We start from the raw sequence: 24,833 nt of genomic DNA, 5'->3' as shown, positions 1-24,833 counted from the left end.
CCCCATCTCAAGGAGATAGGATTTTGATGTTGTAGGCATCAATGTGTGGAAAGAGAGTGAACCTCAAAAAGGCCATTTTTCCCATTTAACTTGGCCTTGAGAAAGTGATATAGCCTCTCTGAGCCTCAGTTCCCTCATCTATAAAATGGGGATAGTAATACCTACTAGAAGGGGTGTTGTGAGTATTCATTGAAAACATACAGAAAGCACCTTGCGTCAATCCTTGCATATTTTAAGAGCCCAGTAAATGTTAGCCGTTGATGATCATCATGATGATGACATGTTCAAGTCATTGACTTTACTAGCGAGAGATGGCTTCATTGCTTTGGACGCTGTCTTGAAGTATGATTCAGCTCCATTAAAGGAGGATCTGCTCTCAGACTCAGGTTAGTTGAAACTGTCTATCATGAGGGCTAATGGAAGGGGTATCAGTTTTAGGATAATGTATGGAGATGTAACCATGGAACGAGGTCTTATTCTTTTGACCTACAATCTATACCATAAAGCAGCCTTTCTCCAACTTTATATGCACATAAATTCCCTGGAGATCTCGTTAAAATGCAGATTCCAATTCGGTAGGTAGGAGTGTGTGTTGAGTGCCAAGATTCTGCACTTCTAACAAGTTCCCAGGTGGCTGCCATGCAGCTGCTTCAGATCTGCTTTGAGCAGCAAGGCCCTAGAGTAGCTGGTAGGGCTATGATCCCAATTACAAGTTCTACTTTCATCCACTGATTATTTTAAAAATTTTTTATATTGATTGATTTTTAGAGAGAGAGCAAGGGAGAGAGAGAGGAGAGAAGAAGGGAGAGAGAAACATCGATTTGTTGTTCCACTTACTTATGCATTCTTTGTATGTGCCCTGACTGAGGATTGAACCCACAACCTTGGTGTATTGGGACAGTTCTCTAACCAACGGAGTTACCTGGCCAGGACAGTGTTGACTTATTTTGAAAGGCTTAAATGCATGCTGGCTTGCCCCCCTCCCCCATCATTAAAAGTACTTTAGACTTATCTTCTTAAATTTGGAAGAGAGCAGAAAGATTTTTGGTCTGCTTCATTTTAAATTCTTGACTAGGTTTATAGAGTTGTGATGTATGTAGTTACAGACTAGCGCAACTCCCACTGTTGAAGTAAAGAATGTTCTTCTTGAAAGAGACAAAAGTTGGAAGCAGGCAGAGACAAGCCATTAAGATTTTGAAAAGTCAATAGGAAAGTCTGTAATAATTAGTTTTCATGACGCCATAATTTAACGATTGCTTTCATTAGAGACAAAGTATGTATGTTTTACTGTCAATAAATTGTTAACTGGGCGGGGAAATACAGAATGTTAAAGCAAGTTTGAAGGTTCCCAAACTAAACTGGCGAGCCGAGCCAGAGTAAGTGGTGTGAAATAGCATCTTCATCTTCATGAAAATCGCTCGTTTTCTCTTCCCAATAACTTTGAAGCAGCTTCCAAGAGAGGGTGGTGGCCCGCTTGGCAGAGGCACACTGTGCAAGATACAGGCGAGATGAAATTGTATAGTAAATGCTTACCGGGCAGGCATGTGTCTTCCAGTTCATTTTGTCTTCCTGCCCTCCGACAACAGATTCCATCTAAATGTAGTCCTCTGTGTTTAGCACAGTCAATACATATTCTCCTTCATTCTCTAGAGGTGAAGCTCTGTGTGGAATGTATTGTGATTGCTGTGGTCATACATTACGCACAAGCCAGCTGGTAATTAATGTGGAAATTCTAAAAATTCGGACTATGGTAAATTATTATGATTTAACACCCCTCCCCCTACAGTCTTCAGTATTTAGACTTTTTGCAAAAAGCACTTGGATTGGGTTTACTCTGACTTTCTGTACTGCTAACCTCGTGCTTGCTACTCAGCTCCAAAGGCATAGAGATGGCTGTGGCATCTCCTCTGGTTTAATGATTTGCTGTGAGCTGTTTTCATGTTCTTGAGGGAGTTTTAGCACCCTGGGCCTGGTCTCTGATTCAGCCTGCTTGTGCCCACATCCCAGCTGTAGCTCTTGTGAGGGGAGTGACCTTGGGCAATTTCTTTAACTTCTGTCTGCTTCAGTTGCCTCATCTTTAAGATGCAGATGATAATGACCTGTCTCGAAATTTTAAGAAATCAATGAGGGAATCTTTGTTCAATGCCTGCAGAGAGTAAATAATAATGAGGCTGTTCTCTTTGCAGTTTATGAAGCTCAGATACATAGGGATCATATGTAATAGGTGTTGGTACAACCTTAGTAAAGCCCATAAAATTTCATTTCCACTTACAACAAGAATTCCATAGGATCCACTTGGAAATCACAGGCAGAAACTGGATCTAACAGCCATCAAGAGTGCTTTCTTTCTACGCGGGTGGTGAGTTGCGAGTTCTTTTAGTTCCTGAAGTTGATCTTTCCAGTGGCGTCACATAGCTGAGCCTGGGTTGGGGCCAGTTACCTGGGCTTATAACTGAATATCGTTGGAACACAAGTCTAAGGGAATAACAAATCAGTACTTGGCCTTTTTCCTGTGCCTTCCTAGGTAGGGTCTGGGTTCCTTTTCCTTAATGAATATGACCTTTTAAGAAATGTATTTTCCTCTTTTCCAATGGAATCATTTTTCTTATGGAATTCAATTTGCTTGAAGTTTCTGTCTCTTCTGCTTAGTTTAAAAGATGAGGCCAGGGCCCTGCCTATGTTTTGTTACTGATATCTGCCCTTTTCGCTCTCCGCCTGATCATAAATTACATTATGGAAGGCTTCGTCTCCTACTCTGTAATCGCAAAGCAGAGCTAGGCCAGGTCTTGCAACATAATGTGTTGTAATATGGGGTGTGGTACCGTCACGGGGACCGTCCCCTACTTGCAGATAGAGCCAGGCTCTGGCCTATCACGCCCATCCAGATAGCAGAACCCAGGGCTGCGGGCGGAACTGTCCTCCTCACCCAAAGCAGAAGAGACAGAGCTTCAAGCAAATTGAATTCCGGAAGGATGATTCCATTGGGAAAGAGGAAAATACATTTCTTAAAGGATCCTGTTCAAGAAGAAAAGAAAGAAGAACCTAGGCCCTAACTAGAAATTCCCTAGATTCCTCTGGCTTTAAGATTTCTCCTCTTTGACACCATGAAATGAACTCTCTCTAAAATCCCTTCTTGCTCTCTCTCTCCTTCCCTAGCGCACTGTTTTCCAAACTCTGTTTTGTGGGAAGTTAATATTTGTGCCAGGCTTGGGGTTTTGCTGGTCAACTCAATTCGGAGAATGCTACTCCGTATTTTTTTAAAGTTACAAGGCGCACACGAGTATTCGTGTCTCTGAGAAGACCACAGCTAAGGAACGTGTTTAACGATGTTTAATCAAGCATTTCTCAAACACAGGTGAACGTGCAATTTAAAGCATTTTTGTGTGTTAATTTTTTTTTGGCTGACAGTCGCTTTCCTGGGCAAAGTTCCGAGGGGCATGGTGTTGTAAAGACTTCTCCAGGTCCCGAAGATGACTGAGTTACGTTGGGTGAAGAACACGCAGCAGTATCTCTGATCTGCAAATGACACTGTGTGAGCATCGTTGCCATTCAATTCGGAAACAGTTGTGCGTTTTAAACTGGTTTTAACTACTTGGTTTTTGGATTCTAATAAATTGCCAATCTAATTATCTCTGGCTCAACTAACAAGTCACATTTGGGGCCCTAGGACTAGGAAGGATCTGCATTATGGGCTAACTGTTCAAACAGTCAGTTTCAACGTTCGATTGCCTTCCCTGCCTTCCCTCTCGGCTTCCTCGCCTTATGAAAGGCAAGGAACTGGTACAAGGTGCCTTTAGCTAGAATTCTGTGGTAGCCCCAGAAAACAGCTGCAGCACTACACATGGTTTCTTCCCCCGCCTTTCATTTCAAATCAGGGATGAATGATAATCTGAGATTTCAAGGGAATAGGACACACTGGCGTCGATTACATTCAGAATAAAGGCCAAGGGGTTAGAAAACGCAACTAGAACAGACTTCTGTCCCATCCTTATGGTAAGAATCTCGAGACACTAACAAGAAACACCAGGGCTAAAGCAGGGAATTACTGTCAGGAGAATGCTAGGCATTAGGTGTAATCAGAAGATTTCAATAAATGCGACAGGCCTTTTGGCAGCAGCCAGCCTGTGACAGCTCTGCAGATGCCAAGCATTTTATCAATGAGGCTCCAGTTGTGATCCTTCGTCTGGCGCCTGGTGCTTCAGCCAAGTCAGGAGGGCGTGATCGGGGGCAGAAACTTCTAGGCAGTGGCCTGGGCTAGAGCAAGGGAGATGGGGTGACCCTTGAGTCTGGCTATCCCCAGAGCCATTCCAAAAGAAAACAACAAAAAAGCCACCCAGACAGGAAGAGAGTAAGCTGGGAATGCTCCATTCATCAAACTTTATGTCTGAACAATGTGATTGTATAGTCTTTCAATGGGGAGATTGTGGATACTGGGACTTATGCCTTTATTGCAGGAATTAAATTATCGCACTGAAAACAGTTATGCCAGTTTCCATCTACAGCTTAGCCAATAGCTGTATCTGATGCTGGGAATATTTGTTCTAAGTGTCTTTTCTCATTTAAACTGTGTTTTTATAATGTTTCCAACTTGCCAAAGCCCCAGTGTTAAAATAACTGGGAGAAAAATCAGACTGTGGGTGGCAGGTAATCCCCCCATGTCGGGGCATTACCAACAAGAGGAAAAAATGCCTCTTTCCTGAGCCTTTCTAGATGAGGTCATTGTTTTCGGACAGGCGGGGACCTAACATAAAAGCACTCGGAGTCCATGACTTTCTCATATCAGCGTTTTGTCCGGGAACAACATCTAAAGCCACGAGGAAGATTCAGGCGGATAGTAAAAGGCACCTCCCCGACTCACAGCATTTTTGTTCAATCCTAGTATTTAAAAAAAGTAATAAAAAGCCCATCTGGTGAGATGATAATTCATTAAACAAAAAGAGGAGGCAGAAGGCTTGGGGAAATGGATCTTTTTCTTTCTTTGTTTCACATGTTGGAGTTATTGTGGACTGACAGTGACCAAAATCTGGATCCTAGATTGCGCAGAGCTGGGGAGAATCCGACGAACATGCTGGACGAGTGTTAATAGTGGCTCCCGGGCTGGACAGTTGTCTGCAGGTGTGTCAGGAACCGATGTGTCCCTAAGGGCCGTCTTTAGAATTGTTAAGGGACGGAGTTGGGGGGAGACAATAAGGGTTTGTGGATTCTGTACATGAGGCAGGAACTAGGATCATGCAGGAAACTCCTCATTTTTCCTGAGCTGACTGTGGCACACCCTCTGGGTGGCACACCCCTCGCTGGAGTCCAACTCAGCCCACAAACTCCTGGGAGGAGAGCCAGGGCCCCGCCAAGCCTTTCCTTTGGGGAGTGGATGCAGTCCTTCCGTGCGCCAGCCACCTAGTGAAGAAACCCCGAGATCTCAGCGTCGTGTGTGCCAATGACAGGGGGACCGGCTGAACTCATGGACCCCGATCCTGCTGTAGGAGACAACCAAGGTTTGACTGTCCATCTTGTAAACTCGCATATGCACAGTCTGGCATAGACCATGTCTTTAAAGATGGGGAGAGATGCAGGGACTTTTCTATTGGTTAAAATTATTCTTTGCTTATTATAATATGTTAACACTCTATTTATGTGCATGATACATATTTGTATAAAATGCATATCTTATAAATCAACATATTTACAGGTATCGTGAATATAATGGGAGTTTAAAATTGACATGACTGTTTTGTAGCAGGAGTTGAGTTACATTAAATTAAACTTAGGTGGGTTGGTCTGTTGGAGCACTTTAAAAGGAGCTTGACTCAGTGACGGTGGGGGACACCTGTGATTCCATTTCTGCTCACTGGCTCTTTTTCTTTCACCCCCTCATTTCCATGACAGTACCTGCGTTAACATAGCTTTGCCATGAATTCCTTCTTTTCCCTTAGGGATGTAGTTTTGTCTCCTTGGGTGGGCCACGCTGGGTGCTTTGTTTGAATTTGGATGCTGCCCCTAGGAGGCTCCCCCTACAGCTGTGTTTGATGGGCAGGCTCATTCCCTGCTGAGGCCCGTTGGCATCAAGAGTGGCCCGCATCCTGCTCAGATCCCCAGGGACCGGCGCCAACACCGCAGCCCCCCGAGGCAGCCCAGCGCACTCTCGCTGGCTGCTCCATTGAATCCAGCAGACTGGGGCGATTCATGCTGTTTCTTTTGATACCAGACCCCTTGAGATAAGCGATCGTAACTCACCTTGGTTGCTGGAGAGTAAGCCGGTGGGTAAGGCCCTGCGAGGCAGACACGCTTTATACCCTCCCGCCGTCACTTCCGAGTGCCGGCTCTTCTCCGTTCTCCAGGAGCTCCGGTGAGCCCGGGTTTGCCTTTCCACCAGGGCCGGTGGGGCTGGGAGCCTAGGTGTGCGCCACTCCACATGTGCACACTTGTCGAGACGCTCAGGGGAGCTGGAGGTTGGCACGCTCTGCGACTGATGAATAATTCATGGCGCTGCTTGTGCCATAACAGTTTCTCCTGAAAATGGACATTATTTTAAAAGGCCATGCTGATTGAAAAATCTGGAAATGGGGTTTCATATTGATTGATCTTCCTCAGTCGTTTATGGGGAAGACAGAAGTTGACCAAGATCAGCATCATCAAATTTAAAGCTGACAGTCGGCTCCGCGTGGGCAGTAAGCCAGGAGCTCTGCGCCGGCCTCTGTCTAAGCTGGAACATCACCTGGTATTTACAAAAGGCCTCGAGATTCTTGGACACTCTCTGGGCTGTCCTGGAAGATAGAATCTGAATTGTAATGGTAACGCGGCGCATGTTAATTAGTATTAATATATTACTTACAGGTAACTGAGTTTGGAAACTGTGATTCAATGGCTTTTTCTAACTGAAAGGGGTCTTAGAAAATTAGAATGACTAAGGATGTCTGTGTGTCTCTGTTTGAATAAATTTGAAACCCTCTGTTTTCCTTATACTGTAAAAAGAGTGGGTTGCAGCTTCAATTTCCAGGAAAGATAGGGCAGGTTTTGGAAAATCTTACATAACAGAGAGATTATAAGTAAGCAGAGTAAGTCATATGCCTAAATATATATATATTCTTAGCTGTCAAAGTGAAAAGACAAGCAATTTCATTCCTTTTCTCCGTTTTTTTCCACTCTGCCGTGTATTTTTAAGGTATTTGAAATCTCCGCTTGCTGCCAGCTGGAATGTAGTGCATCTCTGGAACACTCCACTGTTGACTTGAATCTCGGTAGTAATGAAATTGGAATTTGGCAAATTATTCTGAGATTTAAAAACAGGCACACCTTATGTTTGAAACACAAGGGGTTTACTTGGCATTGTTTTAAAAGGACTCTCCAGAGGAAACATTGACGATATATTTTGATTACCTTTGGACAACTGGAAAGGTATGTCGAAAGGCTGTACAGTGAATAAGTTCCTTAATGTTGTCCCTTGCTCTCGTCGCTGGGTCCCTGATGCCTTAAAGCGGCAAAGCTTTCCGGGCTCATCCGTCCATCTTTAGTGAGTGTCCACCCTCCTGCCCTCCCTCCCCGGCCTCACCTTGAAGGGTGAGCTAGTGAGACGACTGCTGGTGTAAGGCTTTGACAGAGATCCACTGCCTTCTGCTCTAAAGGCTATGCTTAGAGCTAGTTTTACACACAATTAATTGAGATACCCAGCCTTCTACTTTATATGAAAATCTGACAGCTCACACGCACTTCTCCATCACTGATGTACTTTGAAGGATGGAGTGACAGTTCGATATTAACTCAGAATATTGGAACTTAGCAAGACTTGTCTCTAAAGGCGATTCATTTCCCAAAAAAGGGGGGGAAAGGCAATGTGCTGATTAGCACTTTTTAGGTTTCATGTGAGAGCGTGGAATGCTGGGCAGGTTTTTCTGCTTTAACAGGCAGTCACGGCTGCCACGCAAATGAGCTCTGCCAAGGTCAGTGACCGGCGGGTCAATTAGAGCATGACATTGCAGGGACTTGCCCCAGGACCTCTGAGCATTGGGTTTGCATAAAACAGTTAAGTGTAGAACAGGCCTTGAGATGGCCTGTCGAGGCTCCCCTCCCCCACACCCAGTGTTCACAGCTTCCCCAGGCGTGTGCCCACACCAGGCTTCCTTGCAGATCGGAAGGGAATAGAAACTCCCCAGGCCGGAATCACTCTCTAATGGAATGTGGTTTAGAGTTAGAAGGTGAAGAGGGATGCACAGTGCTCTTGGAAAAATGTCACCGTGTTAGTGAGGTGGTACTATTTTATGGGAAGCACGTCCCTGTTGACTGTTTTTAAATGGTTTAAATGGTCTGTTCTCCCTGTTTTTCATATATAAGGTGTTTCTGGCTGTGTGGACGCTCAAGTTGCACATACAGGTTCATGAATTTAATTAGCCATTTTACTTTTGGGCTCTTGGCCTCACCCATGTCGTTATTATTATTATTATTATTATTTATTATCTTACTTTAAAGGCAGTCTCACTGCAATAGTCTGCCTCTAATTGGTGGCTTCATCAGGGAGGGTGTGCCGATGTGTCATAGAGCCCTCCTTGGACTTGGCATTGGACAGCTCGTTAACATTTTGTCTATTGTCATTAAGTTACCAAGCCTCTTTCAGCAGGTGGCAGGCATTGAGCTAGGTGCTGTTCAGAATAAATCTCTGTCATTTAGAATCTATAATCTTGGAAGGATCTCTGGCATGTATGTGCCAAAGATGTGCTGGGCAGCTCACCAACATGAGAAATTAGTAAGGACCTGGGCAGGGTGAAGAGCGATTGGAATACGAGATAGAAGAGGCTGTAGTCACCGAAGGAGGCTGGGACGCTGGCTGGGGAAGACTTGGGGGCTCCTTGGGATATCGATGACCCCACTGGCTTCAAGGGGCACACTCTGACCATAGGTCACTTCGTACCAGGGCTGTAGCATGGAGACAGGGTGCCTCTGGTCTTCAGGAGCCATCTCTGCCCCTCCTCACTGCCAGGGCCACAAGGGATTGGGGACTTACGTTGCCCTTGCCAAAATGATTATTCTTTGGTGATTTTCAAAGTTATTCCTTCTAATATAAGTGTATAATTGTGGACTCACAGGAGGAAAGCATGTTACTTCCGAACACAATGCTAAGCTGTTGGGCTCTGGAGACAGAGAGATTTGGTTCACGTCTTAGTTTTGATACTTACAAGCCATGTAACCTTGGGCAAGTGCCTTAATTTTTTCTAAGCCTCAGTTTCCACATCTAAAAAATGGAGCTGGTAGTATTACCTGCTTTATACAATCGTGAGGATTAAGTGAGGATGTGTGAAACCCATGGCACAGGACCTCGCCTGTGGTGATGAGTGGCTCATACAATTAGCAATGATAGTTCTTCCTGAGAAACCCAGGCGCTTCCCAGTCACTTACATTGTTGCGTAGTGCGTTGGAATACAAGGCCTTGGTTCTAGTTTGGTTATTTCACTTTAATGTGTATATTTTATATTACTATTTATTATACAAATCATGGCAGAATAAGCTTTTATTATAAAAATTTCAAACACTACCGGAAGGGCAAAAAAATCCCCCCAGACCACCACCCAAATCTGGGGAGTAATGGCCGTTATCGATTTTCATTATTCATTGTCTTTGCATCAGGGTAATGCATGTTCCTGGTTTTAAAAGTCAAATCGTGTCTTCCCCCATGAGGAGGGGACACAGGCATGAGACCCAGGGATTCTAGAGCTTTTGCGTCCTGACCTCCTGGGATAACTGGTCGGGCGTTTCTGTTGCAGAACTTGGAGGCCTCCCTTTTTGCCCTACAGACTGTCAGCCTCCTGTTCAGCGCCTCACCCTTCCTCTCGTCCCTCAGCAGTGCCCGCAGCCTCCAGTACCGGGCCTTTCCCCACTTGCCCCGAGTTGAAATCTCCCCGCCAGCTTAAGTTTCAGCTTTTTCCTCTTGGCTTATGTCATTCCTTCACTTTCTAGCTTCCCAAACTGTGTTCCCTACAGCTGTTCCCCTCTTGCTCTCTTTGGGGCTTTGGGAAGGTGCAGAGATAAACATGTGCTCACAGAACCACGTCTGACCAGAAGCTCAAAGTTTCTGTAGATCGTGACACTCAATTACTCTCTTATAAAGTGTGGAATAATTAGAGTATTTTATCTCCTACAACAGAATTGTAAGTTCACTGGTGTTAGAAACTATGGTTTTTATATCTTTCAGCGACCTTGGTAATAAGCACAAGGTGATTAGTTAACTTTTTCTGATATATTATCTTTAAGAGTATAGTCCCATAAAAACCACGTTACTAAAAAAAATATTTCAACTCTTCAGTTTTCCATTTAAGATTCCAAAACAACGTTTTAGTGGTATTTTCAGACAGGGTGCCCTTGTATCAATTAGCTGTTGCTGCTTCATAAACCATTCCAAAATTCAGAAGCTTAAAGCATCAGTCATTCCTCATTTCCCACGAGGCTGCAAGGTGTCCCAGGGGTCGGCTGCTTTAGCCGAATCGGTGGGCAGTTTGGTGGGCTTACTCCCATTCACGGATAGCTCTGCTCCACACATCTCTCCTCATCCTCGTGGGACCAGCAGGGCACCCTGGCCATGTCCTCATCACGGGGAAGCAGAAGGACCGGAGGCCAAGCAGAACCACGCATGATCTCTTTGAGGGCCAAGCTCGGAACGTCCACACTGTCGCTCAGAACCTCCGGATGTATAGGCCAGAGCAAGTGACATGGTGGAGCCCGTCTCAGACTGGGAGGGCATGCAAAGCCACATGGCAGGGGGCGTGGACACGGGGCGGGTGGTCAACTGGGGTCACTGGTGTCATCCGCCACACCTTTCATGCAGTAGCAGTAGCACCCGCGTGAGCGCTCCCTGAGACTCGCCGAAGCAAAAGCCTTACGTCAGTTAACCTGACATTTTGGATTAAAAAACTAAAAGACAGTTCTGACCCTCAGGGACCTCGTGACCACACTTGAGGACATGGTCTCATATGAAACCAATTAATAAGATGTTTATAGAGCAAAAAGCTAAGAAGTGGAAGATCTGAACACTGTGTGTGACTAGCCTAAAGCTAACTTTTTCTGTAAAGAGCAAGGTAGTAAGTATTTTAGCTTCCGTGAGCCAGGCGGCCTCCGTTGTAACTATTCAGCTGTGGTCAGCGCACGAAAGCGGCCAAAGATTATACACACGAGTGGCCGTGGCCGTGGCCCGTTAAAACCTGGCTTGTAAAGCCGCACAGAAGAAATCAGTTTACAGACCACTGGCCTGGGGTTTTGAAAAAGCTAAGAGTCAATTATTGAGGACTCTTTGAAACAGGATCAATGGTTTCTAAAGGCAATAAGGGTTAGTGTGGCTTAACAAGCTGTGTTTTAGAGAGGAAGCCAGAAAACTGTGGTCATTCAGTCGATGAATCTTCCAGCAGGTTCACACCCATCACGCATCACTTGCTACACATTGTCTCTGCCTCTGGAAACCTGTTTGCAAACATGTTTGCTGAGAACGTCAACGCTTTTGTTTAGCTGGAGAGGGAGGAAAAGGAGGGTTAGAAATAAAACGAAAGAAATACCTAATTAAAGTGACTTGATTTTATGCCACTTAAAACATTTTTTGTTGACTGGTATGACCTGGATTTGTATAAAGGAACTAACCAAATTAATAGGGGTGATGTATTTTTAACTATTAAGAGACAATATGCAGGATTCAAGCGGGTATTTTTGCACCTTGGTTGTATTTCACTTAGAGTTTATTTAGAAATCTCCATGTTTTCTCCCCATATTTGAAGACTGACAAAAGCTCAGAATACTGTTAGAAAATAAAGGGTGTTTTTTTAAATCTTTGATACCTGTTTACTCATTTACAGTCAGCTTGTTGTCGATAGCCTGCACTTGAGATTTCTTCTGATTAAATCCAGACACTGAAGAGTCGAGACCCTTGGATAAGAGTCTCAATTCTATGAAAAGTTTTCTAAAGCTTCTTATTTTTCTCAGGGGTTTCTTGGCTTTTCTCTCCTAGTGGAGATGTCAGAATACACACAGAAAGGGGGCGGTCTGAAAGGTATTGTTTTCCCCCCTCATTTCAGTATTATTTACTGAGCTTCTAGCCACAGTGACTAGGACCTGGGGATGCAACAAGGAGAGAGGTCACTATGGTTCTTCCCTTGTGGCGCTCAGGGGCCACAGTGTGCCAGTCAGAGTGCCAGGGGGTCCCAGAGGGAGGAGCCAGGCTCCTCAGAAGTAAGAGGCTTTTTCCCAAGGTAACTAAACCCCCTCCGGATTTTAAATACATATAATTAAAATAAAACCGCACCGTGAAAGGACTTAGAACGCTCCGCTCCTAGTCATTATATCCGAGGTTAGCAGTAAAATTAAAAGGAATTCTTGGGAGGTTTTGAGAACACAATAATTTGAAATCCCCTGAGTTTCTTGGGAAAACACCATTTTCCCAGGTAGCTTAATCACATAAATCCACTCTTACTGTGACTGTTTTATTTTTTTTAAGTTTGTTACGTACATTATGCTTTCCTCTTTTCTTGGGAGGTTCTCTTGCCTCTACTACTGTGTGTTGGATTGTGTTCTTGCAAAATAGGTTGAGGTCCTAACCCCCAGTGCCTGTGAATGGGACCTTATTTGGATAGAGGGTCTTTGCAGATGACCAAGTTAAGATATTAGCATGGGCCCTAATTCACTATGACTTGTGTATTTATAAAAAGTGGGAATTTGGATGCAGAGACAGACACAGACAGAGAGGAAATGATGTGAAGATTCAGGGAAAGAGCAAGTGGCAAGCCACGGACCACCCGAGGCCACCAGAGGCCGGGAAGGTAGTGTGCAGACTCTTCCATCACAGTTCTCAGGAGGAACTGACCCTACTGAAACCTTGACCTCAGACTTCCAGCCTCCAGAGCTGGAGAGAACATACTTGTTGTTTAAGCAAAACAATCTGTGGGACTGTGTTCAGGTGGCCCTAGGAAATGAAAACCTACGTAAAGTCGTAAGCATCCCAGGGGCTAACGTATGTAAATTAATGTCCCATTAATTGTAAAGCAGTGTCCCATTGTATCACTTTATTACAGTGTAGGTTTCAGCCTGAGAGTCACCTGCATGGGGCCATCTACCAATGGTGACAGCTCTTCAATGACTGTGGACACCCGGGTACCCCGGGATGCAGGAAACATCTAGTTCTCACCAAGCAGACAAAGGGGACTTGCCACCATCATGTGGCAGCCGTGGAAAAAGCCATGTGTTCACATAACAAGAGAGCCCCAGAGGGGGGTTAAGTCAAGGATCTACCAAGAAACCTCCCAAGATCCAGCCTTGCAGTCAACTTGCTGATGTTCTATCTCTTTATGAGTAAGAAAAACTTATTTTTAGTCTCTTTATGCCTCTTGGAGCCTTCATATAAATTTCTGGTTTCGAAGGTTTCAGCAGTGTGTTGCTTCCCTCCTCCTTCACTTCCACAGTAACACTAAGAACAACAATAATTAAGACAGCTGACGTTGTTTGAGTGTTTATGATGTGACATGCGCATTTGCTGTCTTTACATGTCATATCACCTTCTGGAATTGTCTCAACAGCTCTGCTATTATCCCATTTCACAAAGGAGGAAACAGCGGCTTACAGAAGTGTCTTGCCTAATAGCGTGGCAGATTCCAACCTTGAACCCAAGTCTTTGCACAGTTTACTCTCTTACTACATCTCAATTCCCTGCACGCAAAGTGACCAAGAATATGAGGAGGGCCCGGCTGGCGTGGCTCAGCCGTGGAGCATCAACCTAGGATCCAGGAGGTCACAGTCCGATTCCTGGTCAGGGCTCAATCCCCAGTAGGAGGTGAGCAGGAGGCAGCCGATTGATGACTCTCTCATCACTGATGTTTCTCTCTCTCTCCCTTCCTCCCTCTGAAATCAATAAAAACATATTTATAAAAAAAAAAAAGAATATGAGATTTTTATAGTTAAAATGTACATTTAAAGTAGCAACTACTCAACAACTTCTTAAGGTTCGAAACCAAAGGTGTGCACAGAGGTTCCTCATAAGCCGTGGTTCACTCACCAGCTAACCTGCTTCGTCTTTTAAATTTTCTCCCTCTGAATACATTTGCCTCAATTTTTAATGCCTCTTTTTTTTTCCCAATAAAATTTCAAAAGCAACTCTAGGGATTTGATCTTTAATGGAAACAAGAGTCAAATAAGTATTGAACACTTACTATGGGCCAGTCATAGTGGTTAGGTCACTAGGACAACAGTAGATAGGGTCCCTGCTCTCATGGTGATCATTACAGGTTTTTGGAAAGACAGACTTTATACAGGTGATTGTATAGTTATAAACTGTGGTATTATGAGAAGATATGTAGCATAAGAATCTAATTTAGATTGGTGCACCCTGGAAGGCCTCACAGAGGAAGCGACGCTTAAGCCATAAACTGGAGATTTGTGAACTTGACTGCATGTAAGATATATATCAATTAAAAATTTAACATTAAAAATCATGACAGTAGACTTGAATGACATGGGGGTAAGTTTTGCTATACCAGAGTTATAAATTGCGTATGTAATGTGATCTGAACTACAGAAACCATTTCATTTAAAAAAATGGAAAGAAAATGCAAGGAAGAATTAACAGTGACCTCTGGATGAAGGCTTGTGTTTATTTCCGTTTCTTTAGAGTTTTCAGCATTTCCTACATTTTCTGTAATGAAGTGTGTTACTTCAATATCAGAAAATGAAGTGGCAGAAACTATAGCTAGAAAGCTTTTTGCCATAACTTGACCCTCGATTAGAAATCGAGTTTGAAAACTTAGGGGTAAAGTAGCGATTCAGAGCGGGGCCGATTCATGGGGTTGGGAGCTGGGGAGGCCCTCGCAGAGCAGCGACCAGGGGAGCGACCGCGCCCAGGGAAGGGTGCGGCCGAAGGGGGGTGGCGGTTGCTCAGTCACCTCCTGTGGCATTTCCCGGGCCCGTGTTCCTCCACCCGACTTGGTTTCCGTTCACTTCATGGGCTCGGGGGTCCTCCAAGTATGCGATTGCTTTTTCTTCAACTCTAACGTGGGGATCTTTAAAGCCATTTGTAAATCTCATTCTTAAAAAGCTCTTTTCCTACCCTTTTCCGTGGTCACCCGTGACCATTTCCTCCGTTCTCTGTTTTGAGGCTGCCCCCCTGCACTGCGTTTCTCCATATGCCAGTGGGAGTCTAAAAATGAATTGTGCCGAGCAGTCCTCTTGGAAAATAAATAAGCAAAAGAACCACACACACACACACTGTGGCACTCGGAGCTCTACTGCTCCATCTGTCCCGTTGCAGACACCCACCACCCACTTCACCCTGGTCCAGGCTATTTTCATTTGCTTTGTTGTGAGAGCCCCTGTGTTGGACGCCTTTAAAGATTACTTTGGTTTCCATCAGGAAATAAAGAGCCAAGAACTTTATTTTTCTCCTTTATACCTATGACAGGGCTGTTTGCAAAGAGAAGCGCAATCAGTGCTGATTGAATTGCCTCCATACCAATCCTGGTCGGTGCCCCGTTCGGATTGTTCTGTGAGCATTTTTACTGAAGGGTGGTAATGAGGAAGCAGACTGTGGAAGGGATACTATTCTTTAGGGTCTGATTTTGTCTGAATCCGTTCTCTGCAAACTTGTATCCTCTTAGGTGAATTTAATTACTACATTTTCACATTCTCTCTGATGAATTGAAGCCTTCTGTGTTTTTTTTTAAACCCTTCTCTTCTTGGCAGGGTAAGTAATAGCATTGTGCTGTGTTACTGGAAACTTTAATCAATAAAATGCATGTGTCTTTAATTAGAATGCTAGGAAGTACTGCTGAGTTGCACCATTTAGTTAATGCAGAAAGCTGAGAAGCTCAAGCATTTATGTGCAGAGGGTCAGTTTGAGTAAACTGAGTCTAGATGGGTAGTTTTTATATGTTTTTCCCAGATAACCTAATGAAGTATTCATTTTAAGGTCTAATGTTCGTAAATATTAGAGAAGCTCCTCCCCCAAAGCAGACACAGAAATGAGGGAGACCACCTTTGCTTTCGAGAAGTTCACAGCCCAAGGATTTGTCTACTTTCCCATCTACTCCCAAGGCCCCAGCCCATGCTTTGGTGGGCATCTGCAACTGTGGCTTGTCCCCGGAGATCCAGAGCAGCGTCCCCAGCTGCCTGCTGGACACCACTCCGTGGATGTTCAGATGACATCTTAAACTTGTTATCTTAAACTAGTTCATCACCCCCTCTTTCCACCAAACTCTGTCTTTTTCCTGTGTCGTGTCTCAGTGGCTCAACTTTTCCCTAATACTGCCCACCTGGGCGGCCCCCCCAGATCCTGGTCTGCCCCAACCAAGGACATGGTACCAACACTGGTGTGCTTGGAGACCCCAAAAGTAGGTGTTGCATTTTTTCTCCTTCCCAAGAGTTCACAAAGTGGGTGTTTACTGGGGTAATAACACTCAGGTTATGACTGATAGCCTACTGGAGAGAACTTACGATCTTCGCATTGGGGGGTCATAGGGGAGGTAAAACTTAATGGGAAACTTGGGTGAATCTCAAAAGCATGCTGATCAAAAGTAGTGGATGCAAAAGGGCACATATTGGATAATTCTATTGATATAATAAAGTTCTAGAATGTGCAGAAATGGGGATCGGGATCAGAACAGCGGTGGCCTCTGCTGTGGGGATGGGGGCTGCCTGGGAAGGAGCACAGGAAAGTTTCGGTGGTGACAGGCGTGTCCTGTCTCTTGATAGAGATGTGGGTTACATGGGCGGATGCATTTGTCGAACTCACTGAGCCCTGGCCAGCGTTGCTCAGTAGTTAGACCGTCGACCGGCACACTGAAGGGTCGCAGGTTTGATCCCAGTCAAGGGCACATACATGGGTTGCAGGTTCGATCCCCAGCCCCAGTTGGGGCACGTGTGGGAGGCAATCAATCGATGTGTGTTTCTCACATCGATGTTTCTCTCTCTCTCTCTCCCCATTCCTCCCTCCCTTCCACTCTCTCTAAAAAAAAAAAGGAAAAAATACCCTCAGGTGAGTATTAACAAAAACACATACACAAAAACCCCTAATTGAATTGTAACCCTACGATTTATGCTTTTTACTCTATGTAAATTATACTTTAATTTCATAAAAGAAACCAAGTTAAAGGGAACAATTGCAGAGTATGTTCAATAATATCCTACTGCTGATTCAAGATCAAAGATTATGTAATATAGGTATAAAGAAAAGAATAGAGTGGAGAAAGGACGTGCTCCCGTATCTGTGGCAAGGAAAAAAAGTGGTAAGATTTGCTGTTGGAAGTGCTGCTGGTATCATACACCCAGTTGTCTGGGAAATCACTGCACTTCTGCAGTGGTTCATAGCAGAGATGCCGTAATACAAACCCAGGTTTACAAATGAGAAGGTGTGAATCATTCATGTAAACCTTCCGATGCTTCTAAACATCTCACACCCGCTGCCTCCCTCTAGTACCTGAAATAAATCAGGACTGTTTGTTTTACGCTTGGTGGGTGGGAGGGTTTACACCACAGGGTTGAAATAACTGAACATAGGTCCCAGACTGGTAGCCCGCAGGCCAGGGCAGGCCTGCGAACATGTTTTGTTTTGTTTCTCAGTGGGGGGCGGGGATGTGGAGAGTTGTTGTTGTTTTTTTAATTAGTTGCAAATGTTTGAAACTTGGGAGATTTCACATAAAAATCTGAACATCTGGCAATTCTTGGCTTGCGTTCCAAACTAGCAGTACGACCTGGGTCTGAGTGCTGCGGCGCCTTTAAGTGGAGAACGGGTTTTGCACCCATCCCACCGCTCGCAAGGATCCCGGGACCAACCTGCTGCCTCAGTTGCTGTTTCAATTTCTATTTTTATTCCTGTGAGTATTTGAATTTGCAGCATTGGCATTAACACTCTTAGAGCCCTCCTCTGTACTAGGAACTGCTAAGGCTTTTAGTAGATCCATAATAGGTGTAGTGTCATTGTGTCCATTTTACAGGAGAGGTAAGCAAGGTTTGACCGAGCGCAGAACTCGCCTCGCTGCCCGGCAGTGAGTAGCAAAGCCAGGACCTGAGTGAGGTTTTCTTACTCCAGAGCCCAGGTGTTTACCCACCACATATTTCTTTTCTGTGTATTTTTAATGGTTTCATCCATTATTTAGTATTTATCTCTGATTAGTTGAGTTCTTGTTGGTTTCCTTAGGATTTATTTTGATAGAATAATCTGCTGGTCTCCAAACTCTCTTGATTTTGCATCCCTCACGGCAAATATATAACTGCGTATTTATGTGTATTATTTACTGACAGATAATACACTTGCACTGTGTTAACAGGATGTGCACTCTAAAACATACACATGTTGGAAATGTTAGAGAACAAGATTTTATATGTGTGATCTAGAATTTTCCTTCTACAGTGCACTGGATTATCTTTAAGGGACTGCATACCAGTCGATGAAATTATGCCTGGACAAAGATGCTGCCTGAAAGCATCTTTCATACCAGACTCCCAGTTTTGTATCCAACAAACCGTCCCTTCCAGAAAAAAAAAAGACACAGTAGAAAGTCAGTGGCCAGATCAGCCCAGATGATGGGCAGACAAGAGAGAGTTCTCCTCCATCAGAAAAACAGTTGCAGCCGCATTTAAACACCGTGTTCTAAAACCTCCTGCAGTCCCGAACTTCAGAATAGCCAACGGCGTCCTTTGTTCCTATGAAAACCTAGGATTTGCCTTTGGGGAGTTTAGGTTCCCTTCAAACATCTAATCCTGACTGTGGGATTCATTTCGCGGGCAGCGGTGTCCTCCCGGGCCTCAGCTTCTCAGTCTGAGATGCGGGGGCTCCGTGCAGAGCGCACCACCATCTCCTCTCACAGGGCCACGCCACGACTAACAAATCTGTGGTCATAAAGTGCTGGTACGAAATCAAGTGTGGAGAGAGGCTGTTAATTATGAATCAGCATGAAATGCATCGGTGGGTTTGTGCCAAGGGTTTCCCCAGAGTCCTGACACCCTAAAGGAAGAATGGCAGTGGGCAGACGGTTCGGAGGCGTGTTCTGTGCTTTGCTCAGAGGTAATGCCACCTTATTTTTCTGAAGAGTTGTTTGATGATACGTGGGTGGGTAGGCTTTTCCTCCTAAGACCTCACCTATGCACGCTGACCTCTCTTCCCATCTCCCTGTGGGATCCGAATAAAGCTCTCTTCTGGAGCATCCTGTTTGGATTTTCCTTTCTGCCATACCCTAAACCCCTAATTTTCTTAATAAGTGCTTTTTCTTCAAAGTCCAGATCAAACATCATTTTCTCCATAATCCCACCTGCACCAGGCCGACTCAGCCTTTCCCTCTCATACTTTCATGATATCAGAGCACGACACTGAGAGCATGGGGACACACACACACACACACACACACGTGACATCCCCTCCCAGAGGGCCAAACACCTTTTGTGTGCCACCGTTGGGAATATGATAGGAATACATAGAACTGTCCATGTGAAATACGCAGCAAAGCCACCTGTCATTCGGAAACACGTTTCCTTTCATTAAGACAGAGCATTGAAAGGTCCCACTAACCCATCCCCGCATCGCCGTAACTGCTCGCGGGTGGCATGAGCGAGCTGCGCCGCAGTTAGACATCCCCGCGCCCCCTCTCCCCCTAGTTCACGGGCACTTCGAGGGCCCCCGTCTTTTCCTTCCTGCAGGCAGCCAGCACCCGGCCTGTCATGTTGCCGGTGCTCAGTAAATGTTTATTCATTGAAAAAAGCTCTCCCTAAACAAAGGGCGGAGAGCAGCCCAGCGCTGGCTGATCAGGGCTCCTGCTATATCCCTCCTCGGCTTCACTTATTTCTTGTGACCGTAAACTACAGGGAGTTAGTTCCTCTCTGAAGTCTGAGTCTAATTTCTGAAGTCCAGAAATTAATGCTCTCAAAAGACACCGGTGAGCGAGAGGCCCTGACTGCCACACAGTCAGGTGGTAGATTATTTGTGCGTTTGACGTTTTCCAGTCCATTGACAGTGAACGTGAGGTTTGCCAGGGTGAGCCGTGGCCGCTCTGAACTGAGATGGATGAATTATAAATACTTTACCTCGCGCCCCTGCAAACGCCTCCCTCTGCATTTTTCCTCCTGGGAGGCCGTGCACCTGCTCGGGAGCCGGTGCCTCTGTCAGCAGAGGTGGGACAAGTGCTGACGCCGGGATTTCTGGTCGACGCTCAGCGATTAATCCCGCCAGCAAGGACGGCCTGTCTCCTAATGACCAACCGCTGGGACAGCGTCCTGTGGCCACAGCTGGCCTGGGCCTCTCGGGCGTGCGCCTGTCACTTGGCTTCCAGCTCCGTGGCGCTTAGATAATGAGCTCTGACCAGCGGGAGTATAACCGTGTCCTGCGGCTTCCTATGTGGGGACAGTTCTCAGACCCACTGGAATAGAAATGTACGTGTTCCTCCCCCGTTAAAGCAGTTTCTCGTGGCTGGGGTGGGCTTTGACTTTGGTATCTGACTTTTATTTAAATATTGCGTACTCACATTTCACCGTCACTTTTTATAGTAAATTGTCAAATTCCCTTTGCAAGGCATTGAGCCCCTACCATGGGTAGAGTCCTCTGTGAAGGAAACAGGTGCCCAAGGTAAGATCCTACCCTCTAGAAGCACACCAGCTAGCAGGGGGGAGACGACAGTCTCCAGGTAACCATCTTACAGGCAGGATATAGTAAGTGCCACAGCAGAGCTGCTGTTCTGGAACCAGACAGGAAGAAATTGACTCCAGCGGGAGTGATTCTGGAAACCTCCATGGAGGAGGTAACAGCTGAGCGGCCTTTCTAAGGACAGGTGGATTTTCAGAAGGACCCAGTGGGAGAAGATGAGGAATTTCAGGAAAACTGAAAGAAACGTGAGAGGGATTAAGGGTTGGGGACTATGGGGTGTGCTCAGGGGCTCAGAGAAGTTTCAGCCACTGGAGAAGACCACAGCCTGGTGGGTGGTGACATGTGGTCAGTGACAGTGCTCTGCCTCGACGGGGCAGATTCATGGGGCAGCCTTGTCTAACATAGGGGCTTGAGCTGGGGGGATGCCTGTGACCCTCCCCCAGCGGAGTCCCATCTGCGGCTGCTTCCTTGAAGGCCTTGCCAGCGTGGCTCTCGTTGCCACGTGGAGTCTTGCCTGCGGAGAGTATTGTCAGAGAGTAACCTGAGACCCTTGCTGTCTGTTAAACTAATTATGCTCCAGTCCTCAGAGCGCCTCGGTGCTCTAATCCTGAACGCTCAGCAGATTTTATGTAGTATCTGAATTATTAATGGAGGCGATAGGGAAGAGGGGGCTTGGCCGCTTGTTCCATTTTAAGCAGGTCTTGGGCGGGTGGCGTTACGGGAAGAGAGGCAGCTGCTTACACAGTGATGGATGAAGCAGGCCTTGCAGAGGAAGCCTACCCAGACGGGAGCCTGTGCCAGTATGCTCAGAAAATCACTGCCTGCTTTGGAGGGATGGGTAAGACCCCCTTCAGCATTGGGCTTTGCAGAGGAGATCCCCGGGTTGAGGGTGCAGATGAAGAGAAAGATTAAGCTTAAGACTTGCTGGTGGCAGGGAGCAGGAGTAGCTGCTGGAGCGGGAGCACCTCCAATGGGCCTAAGCATCCTTGTCTGGATGTCCCATTGTGCCCCTTCCTCTGAGCCCTCCCCCTTAAATAACTGCCGTTTCTCTGCTTAGTCTGTTCTGCTCAGCAGCAAAGATCATCCTGAGTATTTTGAGCTGTTGCACGTGTTTTCCAGTGGGCTTGCTGAGTTCTTTGTTTGCTCATTTCTGATTAAAACAAAAACGGAAAAGCAAGTAGCCCCGCAGTCACTGGGAAGAAGCCACAGGCTATAAATTTAGACCATTTCCTTAGAAAATTAAATCATGGGAAGATTCAAATTCTAAAGGAGGCGATTTTTCTCAATATATGTTTTTTCGTAATAAGAAGCAGGCAGATCTTAGCAGATGACTTAAAGGGGGGGGCGGGGAACATTTGTCTGGGAAAAAAAAAAAAAGACCCAAATCATTACATAGAACAAAACTTAAGAAAAATTAGAGTTCATTTGGGGAGAACTGCTGTGGGGAATGACCTGTAACTGGAGAATTAAGAACATAATTAAGGTGTCATCCGTCCCCTGAGCACTGTGTAGCCCCCAGATGCCTGGCTCTGAGGTTGGGGGTTCATGTTATTATTGAACTTTTGCAGTATGCAAAGGTAGAGTGCTCAGGGCCTCTCCATGTGGGTTGAAGTCCTTTGGTGAATTTGCCTGCTGATGGTTTCTTTTCACAGTTTATCATAGAAGAGCTTGCTTTGCTACAATGGAACTATTTCTGATAACATTTGCATGCCAGCAAAACCTTGGGTGAAAGTTAAGCAGTGGTAATTAGCATTGGCTTTGTAGTGTAGTGCATTGTGATACCTTGTCGTATAACCACGCAAGCTGTCACAAAAACCACCACATTGCTTTGTAAATGCTGAGACTATAATTTTATGTGAGCTGTAGCAGGAGGCCAGTGATCATGCAGGAATGGAAGAAATGGGTCCCCTGGAATCTTCTCTATACTGTGTTTTCATGGCAAAGAGTCTGCTGTCAGGCAGATACTACTGAAAGGATATTTTTAAGATTGGAGACTCAGCCTCTGCCGGATGGTTACTCTGAACTGTGTGGAAGAGAATAGTTTAAGAACTCTGGGCACCCTGGAATGTGGAACTTAGTTCATGGGTCCCCATTGTCACTGCTGGCTCCAGCCCTCAGCACCCAGCATCTGAACCCTTCACTCTCTCCACCACCTGAGAAAGGAGTCAGCCCCTCACATTTATGTGTAGTCAGATAATCTTTGAAAGTGAGCAAACCTCTGTTATCTCATCAGCTTTCCTTATGGTCCCCACTTAGTGTACTTTTGACCCTGACCTAAAATTCATAAAATATGAATTCATGCATATGATTCTTTTATTGAATTTATTTATTTTTTTTCCTTTTACAGCCTATCAGAACACAGTTGCTTCTTAACTAAATATATGGCTCTATAAACTTGTCAAATAATGTAGGAGTGGCCTGAATATGTTCTGCAGATACAATAGCTAAGCGTTGAGGTAGAGCCAGTGCTGTAAAATTCATTTTAGTGTTCAATGCCTGACGAGTTTAAAAGGCAGAAGCTTAGTCATGGAATAGTAACACTTTGTCTTGTTCAGGAAATGTTGGATTTAAAGAAGATGATCGTCTTATCTGTCTAAATTCTGTGTTTGTGTGTTATTAGTGTGTACCAGAGCCTGTGTTTAAGGTGTCTGCATCCAGTTTTTCTATATGAGCACATAAATGTGTTTCACAAACAAGCCAGGTGAACACATGAGCAGATAGAATGGCTCATGGTCTCAGTTTGCAAAGAGCAGAGCTCTAGGAAGCTAACCCCAGGAAGAAGGAATTAATGGAAGAAGGAATTAAGGGCAGAGGTGCCCACACTACAATGCTTATTACAAAAACACTTTGGAAGAACCTAGAAGGCCTGAGATGGGCCTCAGGCATCTGTGTTCTAAACAAGTTGATTCAGGAACCACACTTTGGGAAACGTCAATAAAATATCCCCCATTGTATGTCCTAAGGCTCTTAATAGACACACAAGAAATAGGACACCTAAGGAGTGTTTTCCCTGCTTTGTAAACTGTTGTAAGAGGAAGATGTTGGAAGGATTATTTCTGAGTGCAATGTTGGTATAGGGCTTAATTCCTAAAACTTGAGAACAGAAATTGCACCACGTGACGGAGGTAGCAGACGGCTCCCGTATTTCCACTCTTCCCAGCTCCACCCGAGTCTGATGCCTCTGGGACAGTGTGTGTCCTCTCTGTTCCCATTGTGCCTCCCATTGAGCTAGAATCATTGTAGCAAATTTGAATTCCCTGGATCTTGAGCTCTGTGTTGAATGCCGCATTCAGGATTAGGAGCTAGTAGCAATCGACATAAACTCTCCTTTCTCTGCTTCATCTGTCTATAGCTCTTGTGGAAGGACCATGACCGTGGCAGGAACAGTCATAATATAGGGGTCAGGAGACCTGGCTCCACCATGGGCTCGCTGTGTCATATGGGCAAATCACTGAGTTTCTCTGAGACTTTCCTCACCTTAACATTAAAGGCCTGGAGTAGATCTGTGCTTCCTGACTGTTGGCCCTGGTCTGGGGAACTTTGAGAAATATAAGTTCCTGGGCCCCACCCCCCAAAGGATCTCATTTGGAGGTCTGAGCTAGTGCCCCCAATTTTGTATTTTTCCAAAGCGCTACGGAAAACTCTTATGTGCTGGGCTATTTGGGGACCACTAGACTAGATTATCTTCGAAGGCCTTTCCAGCTCTGTAATTATGTTTTGTTTAGAGTAGGTAAGGGTTTCAATGAAAAGAAAATCGTGTTAGAACACAATAGCCCAATGACAGGAGAAGGGGTGTGGGTTTGTTCACTCTGACATGGGACTGTTGTGTGGCCATAGACTGTCACATACTGGGCTTGACCTTACTGAGTGGCTATCAGAGGGTAAATGCATATGACCAGGGATGTCCTTTGTATACCAACACCCTAGTTTCTTGAAGGTCCTGCTACCTTGTAACTTTGTGAAAACAGAGCTACCTGTATGGTCATTCTCTCTCCATCCTGTGATTCTGCTAAAGTCTGCAGTAGCAGAAAACCACGAAACAACATCTAAGAATGTCATTAGCGTGGGATTAATGGAATGAGGCAGAAAGACTTTCATGGCACAAGGGGCAGAGGTCTCCTAGAAAATGAGAAGGATTAGTTACTGTGGCCTGGAGCTGGATTTGTTGCTAGTTGAAGCTGAAGAACTTTGATTGAGGTCTTCAGTCTGTGAGATCTGAAAAGAGGCCTCAACCTGTGAGAGCTGGAATTACTAT

General features: G+C 45.3%; 1 protein-coding gene across 8 annotated transcripts in view; it reads left to right on the top strand.

The window, feature by feature from the left end:
* Positions 1 to 24,833, top strand: part of ABLIM1 (actin binding LIM protein 1) — a gene marked incomplete at its 5' end in the record, with an annotated part of 227,952 nt that overhangs the window by 66,958 nt on the left and 136,161 nt on the right. Inside the window, one exon of one of the 8 annotated variants that reach the window (XM_081158064.1) lies at positions 5,431 to 5,492. The exons of the other annotated variants lie outside the window; for them this stretch is intronic. Within the exon in view, the coding sequence (XP_081014190.1) occupies positions 5,435 to 5,492 (58 nt within the window). Of the gene's footprint in view, positions 1 to 5,430; positions 5,493 to 24,833 lie in introns of those variants that run through there. 8 annotated transcript variants of the gene reach the window in all.

This window comes from Miniopterus schreibersii (assembly GCF_964146895.1).
Source record: "Miniopterus schreibersii genome assembly, chromosome: 14".
NCBI lineage: Eukaryota > Metazoa > Chordata > Mammalia > Chiroptera > Miniopteridae > Miniopterus > Miniopterus schreibersii.
Note: the sequence above shows the minus strand (reverse complement) of the source record. Positions and strands in the feature narration are given on the sequence as shown.